Source organism: Aphis gossypii, chromosome 1 (assembly GCF_020184175.1).
Source record: "Aphis gossypii isolate Hap1 chromosome 1, ASM2018417v2, whole genome shotgun sequence".
Classification (NCBI taxonomy): domain Eukaryota; kingdom Metazoa; phylum Arthropoda; class Insecta; order Hemiptera; family Aphididae; genus Aphis; species Aphis gossypii.
In genome coordinates, this window is record NC_065530.1 from 83,550,511 (window position 1) to 83,570,821 (window position 20,311).

Consider the following 20,311-nt stretch of genomic DNA (forward strand, 5'->3'; position numbering starts at 1 on the left):
AAAGTTAAATTAATAAATTCGTGAAATATAAATAAACTTAAATATATCCGATAAATATAATTTATATAATAGGTACATACGTATAAACTATGTATTATACACTTTGTATTTATATAGATTCATAAAAAAGGAGATGAGGCGAGGAAGAGAGTTTACTTGTCATCTACAAAGATTGATGACAGAGCAAAACGAATGGCGATCGGCAGTCACTTATACAATATAATATATTAATAACATTTTTGACAAATGGTTTTCACCGTACAATTTTGACATCAAATAAATTGAACTATTATATACTTTGACATTTTTTAAGTAAACAAGTACTAATTAAGTATATAGGTATATCTATATGATTTATTTAGATATATATTGTGTACGGAAGTTTAAGTACAAAATTACTAATTGTAAATCATATGATGTATATTTTATTAAATATTAATATAAATATACTATGTTTTATTCTACTCTTATAGGTATTAGTATTACGCATTTAATTTATATCATAATTTTATATTTATTTATCTGTTATCTATATTTGAAAAAGCTCATTGGCATTAATTTATAAATTAATAAATAAATAAATATCATAATAATAAATATGGTTATTAAAATATAAACCAAGTTACCTAAACAACGAATCTAATAAATTTTTAAATTTTATAAGAGAAGGAAACGATAAATATTACATAGATATAATTTTACTAACATGCAGATATCTACCTAATTTTTTTACAGCTAATGACATTTATTAATTTTTAGTACCACATTATTTAAAAATAGTTTATAAGGATATTTCTTAACTCTAATAAATATAGTAGGTAATTATTAGCATTATGTAGAGTTATGCTTTATGTACTTGTCCATTAAAACTGATGAATTTACATAATATACGGTAATAATAATAGTTATCTATATTCTATGTATTAAATCTTCAAGTAGGTATTAAAAATAATAAAAATATTTTTTTTCTAATCAAATAATAGGTATAATTATTATTTAATTGATTAAGTGTATTAAATAATTAAACTTAATTAGTTCCTATAGGATTTACGTTAATTTAAAAAATATATATTTATAGTGATTCAAATCGGTATATAAATGAATCGGTATGAAATTACCGGGAATAATATTAAAAATATATCATGGTGATTCAAACCTATATTTTAAATATATCTATTATATATACTAACTAGACATTATAATACACAACACTACAAAAAAAGAAAAAAAGTAAGGTATAGGTACATATAATTGCTTATAAATACTCTAAAGTTCACAATACAGAACCCTCATATATTTTTTTTTAAATGACGACAAGATTTTTTTTTTTTATTTTAAATCTCGAACATAAAGTCAAATTCCACGGATTGGAATTGAACTTCAGTCGGTAGATGAGACTGATCCGATACACGATTGGGATGTAAAGGTACATTTATCGGTGGTCAGATAACACGCTTTAGTACACACCTCACATGTTTCACGCGCACACACTACACACGTTTGTAAAATATATCTTAAGACGGTACCTATTATAATTGGAATGTGATAAAAATAAAAAACAAATGATACAGTATGTATTCCGTAATACTAATAATAATAATAACCTTGTCGAACGACGACGACGTTTGATTACGAAACGAATGCGCTCGTCTCTGACATAAAGCCGTTCGTCCAGTGCATATATATATTTTATATATATATACGTGTGTATAAAAAAAAAACATGCAGTTAGAAAAACGAACTCGGGAAATCATGCATGATGCATATAGGTACCTACATAAAAAACTAGTATCTACCTACTATAATATATATAGATATATTTTATATAATATGTATTAATATCATTATTACGATGTATTGTATATATAGGTACTCACATAATATCATCAAACATGTGCATGAGACGTTCATACATCGGTGAAATACACGAAAAGACAGTTAGCCGGTTAACACGTAAAAATATTGTTATCAAATAGTTTTTAACGAAGAAATAATAACGCACCACGCACACACATACACATCAACAAACACGCGCACACTTATAATAAACGACGTAAAGAAACGCGCAGAACGATGGCGGCGGCGACGACGACGAACAACAGTAACGCGCGACGGTCAACGAAAGACTGCTGTAGCAGTGAAGCGACTACGATGATGGCGGGAGGGCGGCGGCGTGACGGTTACGGACCGCGGTAACTGTGCGGTACAACGACCACGGTACTCCGACGACGTCCTGTCCCGGACCGTAGTATCCCCACCGAAACCCCCGGCGCCTTCAACATGAGTGGCGTATTTTAGACTTCACACTTTGCACGATGAAAAAGGGGGTAAAAATTCTTACGAATTGTCAACTACCAAAAAAAATTTTAAAAACCATGATAAAATAATAAGGGAGTAGTAATAAAGTGTCTATAAAAGTTGTGTGATACATTATAATAAAATAAATTTTTATATTTGAAAGGTGAATTTAACTGTTTTTATATTGAATATTAATTATCGATGGATATTTAACATCACTCAGCTTTTATAACGAATAAAAGTATAATAAAATATACCTAAATTGTTAAATAATTAAAATGATTCATAAAAGTGCCTCATTCTCTTCTACAACCATACTACAGCCATCGATGATGATTACGCTATTATATCGTTTTTCCTGCGCTCCAATACCCTGCGAGGCATGTAGTAAGCAGCAAATGGTAAAGAAATAACACTCAAGGTTGTTGTACACTTGTATTCGTATTAATTATTTTATCAAACTTAAAAATATTTACTTTTTTGTAAAATATATAAATGGTTAATTTGTTTGTGCTTTGCACGGACCCCAAGTGTAGTTTCTTAAATTAATAGATAATATAATAATATAATCTTAATAAATTATTTATGATTATAAAGCTTTAATAACTATATTTTTAATATAGAATTATAGATGTATGATTTACATATTATATATTTATATATGTGTGTACAGAAAAAACATCCAAAATAAACAAGCAAAAACGTAAAACCATCATAATTATACATATATTTTAAGTAAAAATAATCTTTAAGAATGCATTTCAGCTGTAGTTTTTTATGTCATACATTAAAATTGAAATTTCTGACTATAATTTTGTCCAGATAAACAAAAACAGTTCAAAGAATTAAAAACTTTGGTTGTATTTTAAGAAATATAACATAACGACGAAATAATTTTTATAACATACGTATTAAATTAAATCTTTCTATATAATATACTTACGAAGAGTGATGATTTTATTTCTAAACTAACTCATAAAAAATGATGTATGTACAATATTAAATATAATATACACTAAAAGTGATATGGTTTGGTAATAAATACGTTGGTTAGAGATTTTACCATACTATGGTTGTTGTGTTCACATTAAATAAAAATTTAATTGTTTCATTAAACATCAATAATTTCTCTACTTTTATTAGAGTATAATCCATACGAATACTAATTCCAATAAATTTAACGTACGATTTAAATATTATTTTATTACAAAGTATAGAATTATATACCTAATAAAAAAATTTTTTGACACTTGGTTAAAATTAATAATCTAATATGAAAGGGAATAGGAAAATAAGTTAAACTATTCATAAATTATACAAATCTAATATTTTGAAATTCAAATGCATATGAATCTTAGTTGATCTATAATAGGTAGGTAATTTATGAAATAATGAAAGTAATTTGTATGTACATTGTACATATAAGTAAATAATAGAGTAAATGACTTGATCTTAATAAATCACGCCCTTGCAGCACATACTCGAGTATTAGCAGGCGATTTGTTTACCTAATTTTGCTGAACCAAAAATTGTGTAATATCACTCATATATTATATATGTATAGTTATAATAAATATAAAATATACTCTTGTAAGACAAGTACACATTTGGCACATGTTCAAAAGTTCCATCATTGCACGCTCTTGCCTCTTGTATTAGACGAAACACGTGTGGAATTCAATTATTATAGTCTATAGCTAAGAATAAAATTTCTCTAACAATTTTACTTGCCAAAACCTCCTCTATAAAAGGTAAAATAACTTGTAAATAACAATATACTGTCTGTAGGGTTTACTAGTACATTTCGCAGATCCTTGTCATCAAATCGAGTATATTAAAAAATCCTAATACATTAAAGAGAATTGGTAAAGCTGTGTGATAAACTATATTTTACAGTGAGGATCATATTTTATAACAGGCGGCCATGAATAAGCGCTTACGAAATAAATTGTATCTAGGTCATAATTATAAGACAATATATAATACACAAGAAATTATTCTATCTTAACTAGGTACTTGAAAATTGAAGATCATACTCGTATTTCATTTCGATATAGACAGTATAGTAGGTGGATTTGCGTGTTCCGTATTGAAAGGCTTCGTGAAATATAATATCTACGATGATTATGCTGCAAAACAATTGACCAAAATCCAAAATCATAAAACATCTATGCTAATTTTTATTATTTGTTAATTATTTATTTGAATATTATAATCTATAATATTAACCATAATATATATATATATATTATATGATTTTATAGGTACATTGTTATTAAAAATAATTTACGATTATTTAAATAAATAACGATTAACGACATTAATTTGATATCAAAAAACTTATAGTATATTTATGCTAAAGCTTAAATATAATATGAATAATATTATGAAACATTAATTAAGTACTTGATCTTAAATATTTTATACCATTAAATACACAGACAAATCCACAAGTATTATAGTACACATCTTTTTACTTTGATCCCTATACATTCAAATTTTAATAAATAAAAAATAAATAATTTGTAAACGCAGCTCCTACAATATTGCAGTATTAAACCAAAAGAGTTCCTATTTCAGTAAATTTAAGGCATGAAAAACATCCAAATTTATACGTAGAATTTAAACACTTGAGCTTCCAATATAAAAGCGTGCTTGAATACCATTATGTTATATATATACATTTGGCATAGTAATATATTAACATGTACCTACATATTAATCTAAAATTATAACTCAGAGAAATTTAAAGTTGCGACACTACATATTTTTTTAAGAAAAATAATAGTAATAAGTAATAACTTGTATATTATTATGTTTATGCATTATGCAGTGATTTACGGTGTCTAGCGCGGAACGACCTAATTGTGACATAAATTCCTTGAACTTTTTTCAGTTACTACAATCGTCTTGCCATTTAATAAATAATATTCATATTCATTCAGAAAAGTTTCTCAACCCCTAAGACTTGTCATATTTTTATTAAGTGTTCTATAAAGCGCATTATATTACATGATGTCAAGCTGGTTTATAAAAACAATAGATAGTAAGAAGTAAAATATACATATAAATAACTGTGATAATAAAGTCGACCAACCTTATTATAAATGTTGAATAAATATCTAATGCACTTATAAAAGACTGGTATTTGACGCAGTTTTCCTTAAATCTTGAGTTTTAACTACCACAGTTTAACCTTATTATAATGAGTTATACTAATTATAAAATGATATTTAACATCCACATTAATTATATAATATTGTAAAGTGCATTTATATTTTGACCTCATTCAAATAATCATTATATTATAATGTAGGTACTTGAAAAACTTCTTAAGTTATTAAAGATTATCATAGATTCAGTGATGTTATAAAATATATTTATCACAGTAACTATAGTATATATACCAATGATGTTGAAGTTTATAAATGACCAGTACCTAATTTTTAATTTTGTTAATAATTTAAATAAAAAAACTGTACTGAAAAATGAGAAAGTTAAGTATAAAATATATAAATAAACCTATACCTATTTATACAATATGATTTAAATTCCAGAAAAAAATTTCATAGAGAAGTCTAAATATAACATCAAAAAAAAAATATATATATATAACATATTTAATTTTTTTTTTTGTTTTTTATGAATAAAATACTGATGCAATTCATTGTAGTAAAATGCACAGTAATACTTATAACTATATGCATTCTGCGGTAGAGTGTAAAGTGTAAAGTGAACTAAAACGCCGCCGACTCTATAATTATGATGGCGGCATCTTAGGTAATAATTAAGCTTTCGGTCAACACCCTAACCAGTCAGCAACAGTAGACAGGAAATATCAACAATAATAATAGTAATAATACATTTTAATAACAACATATAGTATAGTCATATAGAGTAGTATTATATAATGCAGGATTATTAGTGTATTAAAAAAAAAAAATATAAGATAAACCGAAGTTAGGTGAAGCATGATATTGCGAGCAGAACAAAATCATAAATAAGATTAAATAAAGAAACAAAAAATTTTCAAAAATTTATAATATGTCATTTTTACTAAATATGTATCATTATTTCATAAATTGTACTAGTTTTGTACACAATTTAGTATTTACACATTTAATATACATAAAAATTAGAATTAATTAATAGATTGAATTTATGTGCATAAAATAAATCTAAGGCAATAACATTATTATATATGATTTTATTGTTTTAAATAGACTAAAATAAAATTATAATTTAACCTAATATTAATTTATACTTTTATTATATACCTGAAATTTTAATTTAATCGTGTAGAATAATATTATATATGATAAACATATATATATGACAAACTTACATTCATTTTGAAAACCAACATTTAGCTAAAGCATTACTATACAGCGGAAGAGAATGTTGATTTTTGAACTCTAATTCACGGGTAATATTTAATATATTACAATTAAAAACATAATAAAACAAGATTTGATAAAGATTATTTAATTATTAGATAAAAAATACGCTTTAAACATTAAAAATAATCAATTTCAGTGTCTGATAATAATAAAATAAAAGTTTAATTTTTCAAATATTTATTTCAATAGCTTTCATTCGATTATTCACTAACAATAAATACAAGATCAACATCCATTAAATTTAACAATATATTCTTTAATACATATTTTTTTCTATCATAAGGCAAAAAATCATGTAATATAATAAATAAAAACGTTTCCTGAGTTCTTATAATTATATACTACTAAATATTTTTTTACTCATAGAAAAACATTTTTTCAATAGGTAGGTATAGAAAATAAACATAATTTTATAAAACTTTTAAAAGTAATAATTTAATAAAAGAACAATTTTTATACATAAAATATCATTAAAATAAATAACAATTAACCATTATGCATACTTAGAAGGTCATCTAAATAAAAAATAAATTTAATTAAAAAATAAAATGAATTAGGTACGGATCATTTGTGTAAATTAGTTTATTGTATCAAACACGTATAATAAAAACACTATCTACGACATTATTTCAGAATATACTATTTTGATCGAATACTAACTTTTTTACAGTAAAACTTTTATTATATATTGCTTTTATTAACATATTTTATTTTTCATTTAAAAATTAATAAATTTAAAATAGTAGAGGTGCATTAAAAAAAAAAAAAAACCATTAGAGAGTCAAGTATTGTTTATATTATTTATAATTAACAAAAACTTTGATTCATACTGTAATCATAGAAATTAGAGACACTATTATATCAAATTAATTTTCAATAAAATATAATATTTCATTAATTATATATAAATAAATAATATTGGAATTTCTAAAAAGCTCAATAGATGCAATAACACCATCAAGGTGCCTCTAATATCACGATTATAGGTAACGATTATTATATATTATAAATATATATATAAAATATATAGTTTTATTGTTAAAAATAGTTAAATATTCGTGACTTATCTTGTTGGTAAATAAAACCGTTGTTTATCAAATGATAGTTTTTATTATGTGTATAAAATATAATTAAATATTTCCTATTAATCATATTGCAATAAAAAAAAAACTATATGTAAAAACTTTCTCATTTGATACCAAATGCTAAACAATTAGTAACGTTTTACTATCATAAGTTTTCTTTTGACATCCTTAATGTAGATACCTTCTATTATTATAAATGATAAATTATATAGAAAATCCGTTTATATAAGTATTTTTAACCATAGTCTTCTTTGAATAATATCTAACTTAAATAAATACTAATGATTTTAAAATGCAAAATAAACACATTTCAAAATAATATAATTGTTTTAATTTAATTTTTATCTTTTCATATTTTTTGTTGAACGCTGAACTTTGAACCATTTTGAGTTTGCTAAATATAAAATGAAATGAGTTATCATAAAAGTCATGTAATTATGTATATATACATAATTTATCAAAATACTACATTTACCTATACAAAATTATCATAACTGTTATAATATAAATTAGACAAGTGTCCGCGCTTCAAAATAAATTTCTTATACATAGACGGTATACATATAATAATACAATATTATGAAATTTAAATTATTTATCATTAAAATCAGAAGTAATTATCATTACATATGATTTTATTACAGGTTTTGGTATAACATTAATAACAATAATCGTGAACAACAATATTAAAAGCAAAGAAAAATGTTAGAGCCACGCTAAATAAAATCTTACTCTAACACAAAAAACCAAATTGATATTTACATAACTTAATGATATTATCATATGTATATCAAATTTAGTCGAGAAAAAAATAGGCGTGTAATAACAGAAGCAAATTACAGGAAATCGGAAATACCAGGTAACGGCCTGACACCAGTCACAATTTATCGTTGATTCTTGAGCATTGCCTGGGTATAAATCATTGATGATTTTCAATACAAGTTCAACAGACCCTAACATTTTAAACATTAAAATGCAAAACAGATATTGAAGAGAAAAAAATAATGAACAAATACCGTGATATACAGATGATACGATATTATTAATACATACCAATATATTACGAGTAATACGAGATATCGTTTATGGTGATATATAAATGAATCAATTTGTAATAATAATAAAGCGTATAAAGGGCTATAGTCTGCTATAAATTTATAGTTTTTTTTTAAAAATATATATTATATCCGGGAGGTTGATTAAATTTGAACGAAGGAAAATTTCGAGAAATCAGTAAACTTTCCCCAGAACACGACAAGTATATCAGGTCCCAAGATTCGTCCCAATATATCTACTAATAAATAAAATTAAAATGTCACAACGTCCACACATTCTGTAATCGTGTCTCAGACTCTCATTACGAACCCGAACGCGTGACCCAAGTATCGTTACATCGGACAAAATGGCGTACAGCCTACTTAATACACCTTATTTACGTGTCGGAGAAACTACATAAAGAAAAAGCCAAACAAGCAACACACACGGATGAAATGAGATCTTCGGTTGTCCGCCCAAAGAGGAAATGACCCCGAGGGATGGGAAACAATTTGCAGCACGCCCTTCGCGCCAATACGCAAGTCTCTTAATATGCCGGAATAATATTACATGACTAGAGGAAGAGTTAGTGTATATTGTAAATCGATAGAAGTCAATAGATACGAATCCGAAAAAAAAACATTCGTGGTAGCCGACAGGGTTCACGACAGCCAGCAGTTCGGTGCATCAGAAACTCAAACGCAATCTGCGGCATCTTGTGCTGTAAACATTTCTCGGTCATTCATTGGAAAGCCACATTTTATAATCATATGCCAGAAAATACCTGTGTACCTATAATATAATGTGTAATATTATTTACCCCGAAGGAACCATAACGCCGAGCCGTGTGCGTTGATAACGATAATCCACGATACCTATTTGATTAAAATATAATTTAAATTAAGTGCTTTTTTGGTATTTCATATCGTTCACCAATTTTATTTATGGCTATATTTTCCCCGTTCAAGAAACAAACCCCACAGCGAATTCGTGCGAGTTTTCACTTTTCAATCGTGAACAAATTATTCATCACTAGCAAAACAAACAAAACGATTATTAATATATAATACATACCATACAATAGTTTTTAAAGTTATTTAAAAAATAATAATAATAATAATAATAAACGATCAATCATGCTCACGACATGTACACATCTATCCAGCTAATTTCCTATGGTGAGACCGCGGTGAAATGAACTCTATGTTAAAGCCAAAAATGCCATACAACAGTATCTATTCCGATTTATTGTAGGTAACAACTTCTTAATATTGAACAGCAACAAGTTCATTAATTTATTTAATTAGTTTATGATGTATATACGGTTAGATTTAAAAGATATTAAATACATCACTTAAAAAACTCAACGTATATAACTAACTTTTTTCATGCATAAAATAAATTTAGTTGAGATAATTTATATTACATATAATATAAATTCTCTCAAAATTATAGTAGGTACAAAAATTTAAAAAACAGTTAATAGTAATAATTCAGCATTTTAATTACCGATTTATTTTGACTATTTTATGTTTTCCTTGAATAATAAATAAGAATAATTCCTAATATATGTAATATAATTTAATATATTTTAAAAGTAATAAAATAATTTTAATTTTTGAGTTACGATAATAATATTATATTATATAGGTACTATAAAATTGAATGTATTCACTAATCAACGTTTGAAGAGAAAAGCAATTTTTTGTAGTAACAATTTATAATTCAGAGTTTAAATTTAGATCATATTATATATTATAAGATATCTTATGTGTATTGTGTAATATTTGTTTAAAGCAAATTTAGAAAACATAATTTAGTAAAGTCTTAATTCTATAATAGTGAATAATATTAGTCATAAATGTTTAAAAGTACATAAAGTACATACGTTATAAATTAAAATGCATATTATATATATATATATATATATACAATATACCTACATTGTTAATAATTTATATAAATAATTATTAACTATAGTGATTCGTAAAATCTAATACTTTCAGTAATTATATTATATAAATCATAAATAATATACTGTTAATTTCTAATAAATGTGTAAACTGAAATAAATATGTTAGTACAATCTCTTTCGTGAGAAAAATAATGTTCAAAACATATATTGTTACATACTTTAATAAACCTTGAAATGAATTGATTATACAATTAACGGTTTTCAATTGTATCATTTTAATTTATTAAATTCAATTAAAACGGTTACTCTCCAATTAAAAAAATAAACAATAAATTTAAGTTAACAACAACTAAAGTGGTTATAATTTTACTTTTCTAACAATGAAATATAACTGTTCTATAATCCTGAAAACTATTATTTCATACATAAAAAAAAACAGTTATAATATTATTCTTAAATCACCATATTTATCTAAATTAATAAGACTTGTAGAGATATGTATAAAATGTATTATTGTTTGTCATAAATAACACAAGGGTCACCTGTGTTGAAAACAAGTTTGGTTTTGATGTAAGCCGAAATTTATATTAATAAAAACTTTGGCGATGGTATCCAAGACATGGGAAAAATGTCTTAGGTCATGACCGGCGGTGCCCGAAACGAATAATTTTTAATAACATTGACTGTTTTATACACAAATACGAGACAAGAGTAGTCTTCCTTTTGTGAGCTATACAGTCCTTTCAGCTGTAATAATAATAATAATAATTATAATAATAGTAATAATAATTGCATTATTATTATTATTATTGTTCTCGTCTCTACAAGAGGAAAAAAGCAGCCATCGATCACGTACAAACAATAAGGCTTGGTCGATACTATAACGCAAGGCGTTCGTTAAAATAATGATGATAATAACAAATAAAAACCATACATGTTCACTCAATCTAGGTTTTAATCAAACCTCATTCTATTGTGTATGGAAATACAAATACAGTTCAATATTAATTATGTTAATTCATGTTTAATACTGTTATTTTTACTAGATCAATTAATGCTAATTTGTCAGACTTGCTGATAGGCATACATCATAAACATAATATAAGAATTAAAAAAAAAAAATCTATTGTGACATATGATATTATATTCTAAATATTCAGATTGCATGGTAGATGAAATGTTGAACAAAATCTATAAATTAGGTTTCTATAACTAAACTAAATCTTGGTATTGGCACTATTTCAAATAATTGTATTGAAAACGGGAGTCATAAAAAAAATGATCACTACGATATATTATTTGTTTACCACCCATTCCACAGGAGTCCGGGAGCTTCGCCATATTTTATTTCCACGGTTAGCGTATCTGTAATTGTCGTGACTATATAAATATTTTATTAGTTTTTTTTTAACATAAATGTTTAATATATATCATGATGCATAATTATTTAACACAAGAAAACCAATATTGTTTTGATTTTACATCCATTTTGGCAGACACTCAAAGACAGTTTGTATTTTACACTTATAAACTTTTATTAGTTGTGTATATATTAAATTATAGGTGTGATTATTGTATTACAATAACAACTAAAGCATAAAAATTTCAATATATTTCGGTCAGTGCTATTTTTTCAGACTTATAAAAATTTTAATAAATTGAACCAAATGATACATATTACTATTTACTACAAATTAACAGATTAAAACATCTAAAATTCAATGCAATTTTATCATAGCCCGTCAAATTCACATCTTTCTGATAATTTATTTATACTATTGAAATTATAATATTATAATACTGCTTCAGATCTTACAGTTTACGCACGAGTAGTCGATTCAACAATTCATCAATATATTATGTTATTTTTATGAATACAATACGGCGATAACGTAAAATATCAATTAATACTCATAATAAGTCACGCACAAGCCATCAAAAGTCTACTTTACCTATACTAATAGGTTTTGCTTGTATTTTCGAAACCTATAAGTACAATGTATAACTACTCACATAGTCAAATCATACGAAAATAAAACACATTTTAAATAAGTGATTCCAAAGCGTATAAGGAACATGTGAATAATACAAATGACTTAAATGCATCCTATTTTAATAAAACGTGTGACAGTTGAATAATTCTTGGAAATGGTCGACGATTAGTTTCGTTGGGCTAGAGATGATACCGTCCGTTCAACACTTATTTCTTCTAAAATTCTTTCACATTGCACAATACGTCAATGTCATATAATATTATATTATTATAATACGTATTCTTGGACGGCAATACGAAAACGATTCAATCGCAAATAGTCATGAATCGGAGACAGCGGCGAAGCGGACGCGAAAAAAAACGGTTAAGACATAAAATGACCGTTTTCGCAAGACCACATACGATGTCTCGATGAACAACTAAAAATACCAGTTACCCACTCCACCACGAGTGTACGAAATTGAATTAGCATTTACAATGATGTGGACCGTGATTTATTTAGCCGAGCCTACCACCGTTGCACGTTGTTGGCATACAAAGAACTACAGGCCTAATCCACGTGCAGAAAAGTTGTCAGTGAAAAAATTATCTATGCAATTTAATGAAGTTCTAAACTTTTACGAGTATATATGCATAGTGTATAAGACACATGCAGTGCATCGAAATTTCGATTTCAAATCTCAATCTAATACCTACGATAGTTTTCGAGTTGTCGTTTATGAATAATGTAATTATGTGCTCTTACAATTTAACACGTATCATCCATTCCCAGAGAATTACGCACAACCAATGAAGGTAAGATAATATCGTAAAATCATATATAATATATATATAATATATATTACCGTAAAAACTGGAATACCAGTAAAACCTAGGATTAATTAAAATTCGGATATTTCTATATAGATTTTGATAAAACTTAGGATACACAAAATATGTTATTTAAACCTCGATTGATTTTTATAATTTAAACTTTTACAAAGGTGATTTAGTGAATCTTAAGATAATCAGTGTTAGTAAAAGTCCAAAATTCTTTACCGATTTTATGATATTTTTTTCTTGTTTTATAAATTACAATATTATATGTTAACTTAAAAATGATAATTATAATAATAAATATATTAGGTAATACATTAGCTACACACATATATGCTATTATTAAATACTACTGTAAAAATTGAAATTATTGTATGTAGCAAGTGAAATTTTACTACAATCCACTTTGGGAATTTTTATTTCAACTTAAGTATAAAACATGATAAAGGAAGACCTTGACACGTGTACTTCATACAATCAATCAATTAGCAAAAAGTACCTACCTATTTGATTAAAGCTATTCATACTTGTCTTAATACTATATTTTACGCAATTTGTGCTGATTTAAAAATGTATGGTAAAACTCGAAATGCCACAATAACTAAGCCTGCACAAATAAATAACTTTTGTTATAAAAATAAACCTAACATAAAATTATATTAATAATTATTTTAAATTTTGCATAATTATATGATAATTATATAAACTTGTGGTCATATTATTAAATATTAATATAGATGTGTGCATCATTAGTACACTACTAGTATATTAGATACACATAGTTAAATATGTAGTACCTAATTTACTTTAATAATTATCATTTTTAAGTTAACGTAAAATATTTTAATTAATAAAATAAGGGGAAAAATATCACGCATTTCGTGTATAAAATTTCAGACACTCACCAAAACGGATTATGTGTCCTAAATCTCGTTTGTAAAAGTCCAAGCTACTAAAATCTTCAAGATATAATCAAAGTACTTAGTGTATCTTATGATTACTATGTTTAACCAGTATTCGCACTTTTACTATAAAACATATTGTATAATATACTTATCATTTGCAAGTTTTTTAATGTTTCTTTCCAGGAGCTTTATGACAGTTATTTATAAATTTAAATATTATAATATGGGAAGTTTTGAAAAATAACAAGAAACATTTAGTAAAATAATAACGTGACGATGGTTAAAAATTTAAAAATTGTATACATCTTGTATATGCCTATTTCCAAAGTAATTATATGGCATCCACTAATCGTATGAAAACTATGATTATTATATTATTTATACTTAACAATTAAGAGTATGATTATAATGAAGTAAATATCGTGTAATATTATTTGGTCTTAATGGATCCTCAAAATTTATCCAAATACGTTAAACTTGTTTTGATTGCTCCAAATGAGTTCCACGCTTTTAGATAAAATAATCTTTTGTTATAACAATAAATTAGCAAGTTTTATAGTAGTATAAGTATAAATATTATGTACACAATTATCGTATGAACAATGTGGAATGGGGAAAATAAAAGGTATTAAAAAATACATTACACTAAACGTGTAAGTGCGGTTTTATGTAATACAGGACAATACTTTTTGTACAATTTAGTCGATAATAAACACGTTTTATGTACATCAAAATGATTTATAGCGACATTTAAAATGTAATACATTCTATTATCATCATAGAAAAGCAATGAAGAGGCGTTGCCATTAAAGCGATGACAAAAAACAGTAAATAATCATGACCGCAACTATTTTAATTAAATTATTAGGTATGACCACAAATTATGTCTTGTCACAGCCTTTTATCGAACCCTATTACCTATATATTATATGTATACAGCCATTTATATTTTACACCCTTAGCAGTTAGTATTACATAAACACGCAAACGTGGGAAATTTGAAACACATTCATTGTTATAGGGTCTGAATACTGAATTCTGCGGTATATTTCCGTATGAGTCATGTTTTCCATTAATCGAATAAAAACACCGTTATCCACTCACACAACACAAAGTTTTTCATCATATAACTAACCCTTTATACAAACCCAATGCAGAATCTTCATCAATGCACAACAAACCCCTCCATTGCTTTTAGTACACGAAATAATAATAACAAATGGTGCACCCACCGAAAGTGCAATGCGTGCACGAACATCATAAATCTACAACTGGCAGATGATATTTATCAAAAATGACATGAACAGTCATTGTGAATTCAAAAACAAGTTTAAGTTACAACTTGAACCACTTATATTACTTATATAATCGCATTTAACGTGATTTCACGACTAAGATTTGTTCTAGAAATGACTACAACTTTAATATTATCTCAAGGACGTGAACAAACTATTGACTTTTACTAATCGTATTCAATTTGATATTTAAAATGCTATTGACTATTTCTAAATGATTATAATATAAGACATAACTCGTCATAAATACCTGATATTTTCTGAACGTTTCAACGACTTTTTTGAGAATTTCGCTGACTGGCACACAAAAACACCCATGAAAGTTAGCGACATCATCTTGATATACATTTGTCAGCAACTGTTTTGCTTGTCTCACGAGAACTGCACGTGTTTCGCTATAATTTACATAGTATGGACCAATAAACTCGTCGACGAGTTGTTGAACAGTAAATAGTTTCTGTCGAGGATCCTAAAATAAAAAATTTACACACGTATTAAAATATTTCCATGAAATATTAAATGTACACATTTATTTAAATAATAAAGTACTACAATATATTTAAAAATATAGGTAATATAATGTTGAAAAATACAAGATTTATTTTTATGACACATTTTATCGGCACGGTACACTAGCACGTGAACTATATTATTTTAATTGTTGAATAATATTATAAATTATTTTCAAAAACTATTATTTTTATGATTTTATACAAAGGATACAAAACTGCCGTACACTTGGACTAAACGATTAACGCTTATTTTATTATGTTGGACAAGATTATAAAGTCGCTCATTTTTTACCATTTATTTATGTCTTCTGATCACAATTATAGTATTATCCAATTAAAGTGTAGAAAATATTACCACTCTGGTTTCAAAAGCGCAATCGAGTTGTTCAAATTACACTAATAACAATAATAACCAACGGGAATAAAAAATAAACACAGGGTGTATTTACATAACCAGTCTCTTGATTTCCCTTACTCAGTCGCCCTTGGTTCCGACAAATAAATCGACAGCACTATTATTTTCTCGCCCGTCTTTTCTTATTATTCTTCTATTCCTCCGTCTTTACCGCGTGTGTGGTCTTAGGGTAATATTCCTTATACAAAGACGATACGCACTCGGGTAATGTTAGTATAGGGGACTGTTTAACAATAGTATCTAAGTACGTACATGCGTGTACTTTATATGAAATGTATTATTCATCGAATAACATCCACAGGAAGTTGAAGATAAGAAAATAACTATATAATCACGAGATACATCTTTGTGCGAAATACTTGCGTATTATAACAGATTATTTAGAAACACATAAATTATAATGATTAATTAACATGCACTAATTTTCTTAAACATTCTATTTTTACAATGTACGTCCAATTAAATAAAATTATTCACTGACTACCTTAAGACAAGTATTAACATAAAAAAATCTTTAATCATTAGTTACGATGATTATTCACCCCTCCCAGAGGTCAGAACTTCAAAAATTGTAATTCCTGCAGTATGCGTCTCAATATCAATATTACCTAACTATTACATATATTTATGTTAAACGTTTTGAGAGTCACCAGTATTATAGATTCGGATTCTGTCTATTCTGTGTGAACCGTGATTATATAAGAATGATAACTCAACAGTCAATACTTAAACTGTGACTATATTATATGATTTTGATTTTAATATTTTGAACGAGCAAACAAAAGGTGTAAATATTCACATTACAAGGCAATAAAAAAATGTTAGGAAAAATTAAAAATTAAATTATATTCATTCCACAATATTTACGTAACAATTATTGCTTAAAATAATTACCTAATAAGTTAAAAAGTAGGTAGGTATATAACTTTTAAAAGGTTGAAAGTCTAGATGAGCAAAACAATCGTATTCAAAAAAGATTCTCAGCAATGCTCATTTTCTTATGACATTTATTAGACGTTTTTAAAATTTTAAAAACTTTTTATGATAATCTATTTATTGCTCCATTTTTTTTTTTTATAAAATGTATAATAACAAATCATAAGTTCAAGTGTTCCCAGACAGTCTCGCTTTTTGTAAAGTGCATGAGCGTAATTTCACCATATCGTGCGCGAAGCAAATAAAGAAAGCAAAATATCTATACTGAAGGCTACCCCCTATACTACCATTGACACACACCTCATCCTTGAGAAAGAAATTGTACCTAAGATATTTCATTATTATAATAATTTATAGTAACTGCAACTACTGCAAAATTTAAATGCAAAATATCTTAAAAGCTCAACTAAAAGTGTGTCGAATTTGTATATAAATGATAGTAAAACAAAAAAGTGATTGTAATAAAATGCAAAAAAATGTAACTTAGTATCACGTTTATCCCGTTCAACAGTTCCGTTCTCACGGATGGTCAATATCAAGTATTCACATCAGGCGTAATAAAAAAAAAATTAACTTGAGGAATATCAGATGAACTATAAAGCTGGCGAAGTTCTCGTAATATTCCATTGTTGTACATTGTTTTATGGGGCTATTTGTTTAATAATATTGCGCTAAATATCTCAGCCAAAGATCACTGGTTGGTGGGTTGACACAATAGTATCGATTGGCCTATAAAACGCGCTTGTCGTGTGTATTATAACCTTTAATCGACCCGGATGAATTTGGACCTATACCTATAGCTCTCCCGAGATTTGGACCACGCGCGATGGTCACGAACTGCCGTATATAAACAGGCCGGAGGTCATCATTGCTTCTTGTCGGCTGTGTACTATATGTAATCCACGTGTTATTTTATCAATACGCTCGTAGGGGCAGATATTATAGTGGTGACTTTGCTAGAAACAATCATTATTGGGATCTTGGTTCGGTTGAGACAAAGACTAAGACAGCGAGACGTAATAACTAAACATTTTTTTTCAGTCTGATATGATTTTAATAGCATTGTGCATACGATGTTATTTTTGTGGTTATATGCTTGAACACTAAAACCCATCTGTCGAAATGTCAAGGTTTCCCGTTGAGATTGACATGACCTGGGATGAGCCATAAGAGGATCACTGGATACTGGTCAAAAATAATATCTACTTAAGTATAATGTAATCCTACATGAGAACAGTAAGGAGGCCGCACCGTAAGACACTCGTGATTATAATATACAGATGATAGAACACGATTTTATAATGTAAAATAAGCATTTAAGGTGGTTACCTGTGTATAGGTTTAGTCGGTATAATTAGAAATTATAATTTTTTACGTAATAAATGTCTCTTACATCTAATGACCTAAATTATCTAAATAAACCTAGTATTACACAAGAAATCTAAAAATGACAACAATAATATAAGCCACCCAATCAAAAATAAAATATAATGGCCGGTATGCCAGGCAACATTTACAGTTTCAAAAAAAACACGATGTATGTAAGATATAATAATATCTTATAGGTAGCATTGTAAATATTAGAATATTAATTCAAAGACGGACGCGGTGGTATCTCATGATTTTTATATATTTATTTTAATGATTAAATATTAAGTACCTATCAAAATAAATCATTGATACCGATCAAATCATTTAATCCTACGAGTATAACCTACATTAATACATATTACCAATAAATTATAAATTAATAACCGAGCAGGATGTAATAATATAGTTGAATATAATACAGACGAATATTAATAAATTATGACGGGTATAATAATATACGAACCGTATTTAATAATTATTTTAGACATTACGAATATTCGCGAGAACCCGATCTGACGAGAATTTGCGAGATTACGAGTTGAATGAAAACGGTAGATAAGTATAATGTACTTGCAAGGCGGAAAAATGCGAAAACCGGTAACGCAAATATTACTGTGCGGCAACTCATCGGCGGCGCGCGCGCTCGTGTGAATGAATCATTCAAGAACTTCGCCGGCACAGCAATGTTACGGACGACTATATATATATAATAATAATATATACAGTGTATTATTATAAATTATATTTACTTAACCTCGACGAGCATATATATATACATTATACGTTTTACAATAACATTATTATTCAGACGACGACAGAGGCGGCGGCAGCGGTGGCACAATCAATTATTCAAATATTAGCGACTGTTTTATTTTCTTTTTACTTTTTGCGACTGCCGCAACGAAACCGAAACGTGCGCACACGAGCACAATACATATATGTATTATAGGTACGATACAATATATAACGCATATTGTATATACCACTGCGCCCATGTTGTCGCCGTATCCGGTAAGTTTTATTTATTTACCATTATTATTATTATTTTTCCTATAATATATTTCCACGGGCGGCGCACACGGTTCGCGTACGACGATAATGATAATAATAATTGTATTCAGTTTGCGCGAACCCATAAATCGGCCGTGCCGGGTGGTGTCGTGCGAGCTGCGATCGGCGCGTGGGAGACGAGTGATACGTCAAATCCGAGGAGAGCCGACGACGACTGCGGGGGAGCACTATATGTATATTACGGACGTGTATCGGTACATATTTTATATATTACATATACTATATAATATACGTACTTAACTCGCGCCCGGTTGTTGCGTTACA

The 20,311-nt window shown here is 27.1% G+C and overlaps 1 protein-coding gene across 3 annotated transcripts in view; it reads right to left on the reverse strand.

Moving 5' to 3' along the window:
- The window catches only part of LOC114132670 (puratrophin-1-like), a 163,521-nt gene that overhangs the window by 108,027 nt on the left and 35,183 nt on the right, over positions 1–20,311 (reverse strand). For all 3 annotated transcript variants that reach the window (XM_050198353.1, XM_050198354.1, XM_050198355.1), the window contains one exon: positions 15,993–16,211. In XM_050198353.1, coding sequence (XP_050054310.1) covers positions 15,993–16,211 — 219 coding nt within the window. The remainder of the gene's footprint in view (positions 1–15,992; positions 16,212–20,311) is intronic.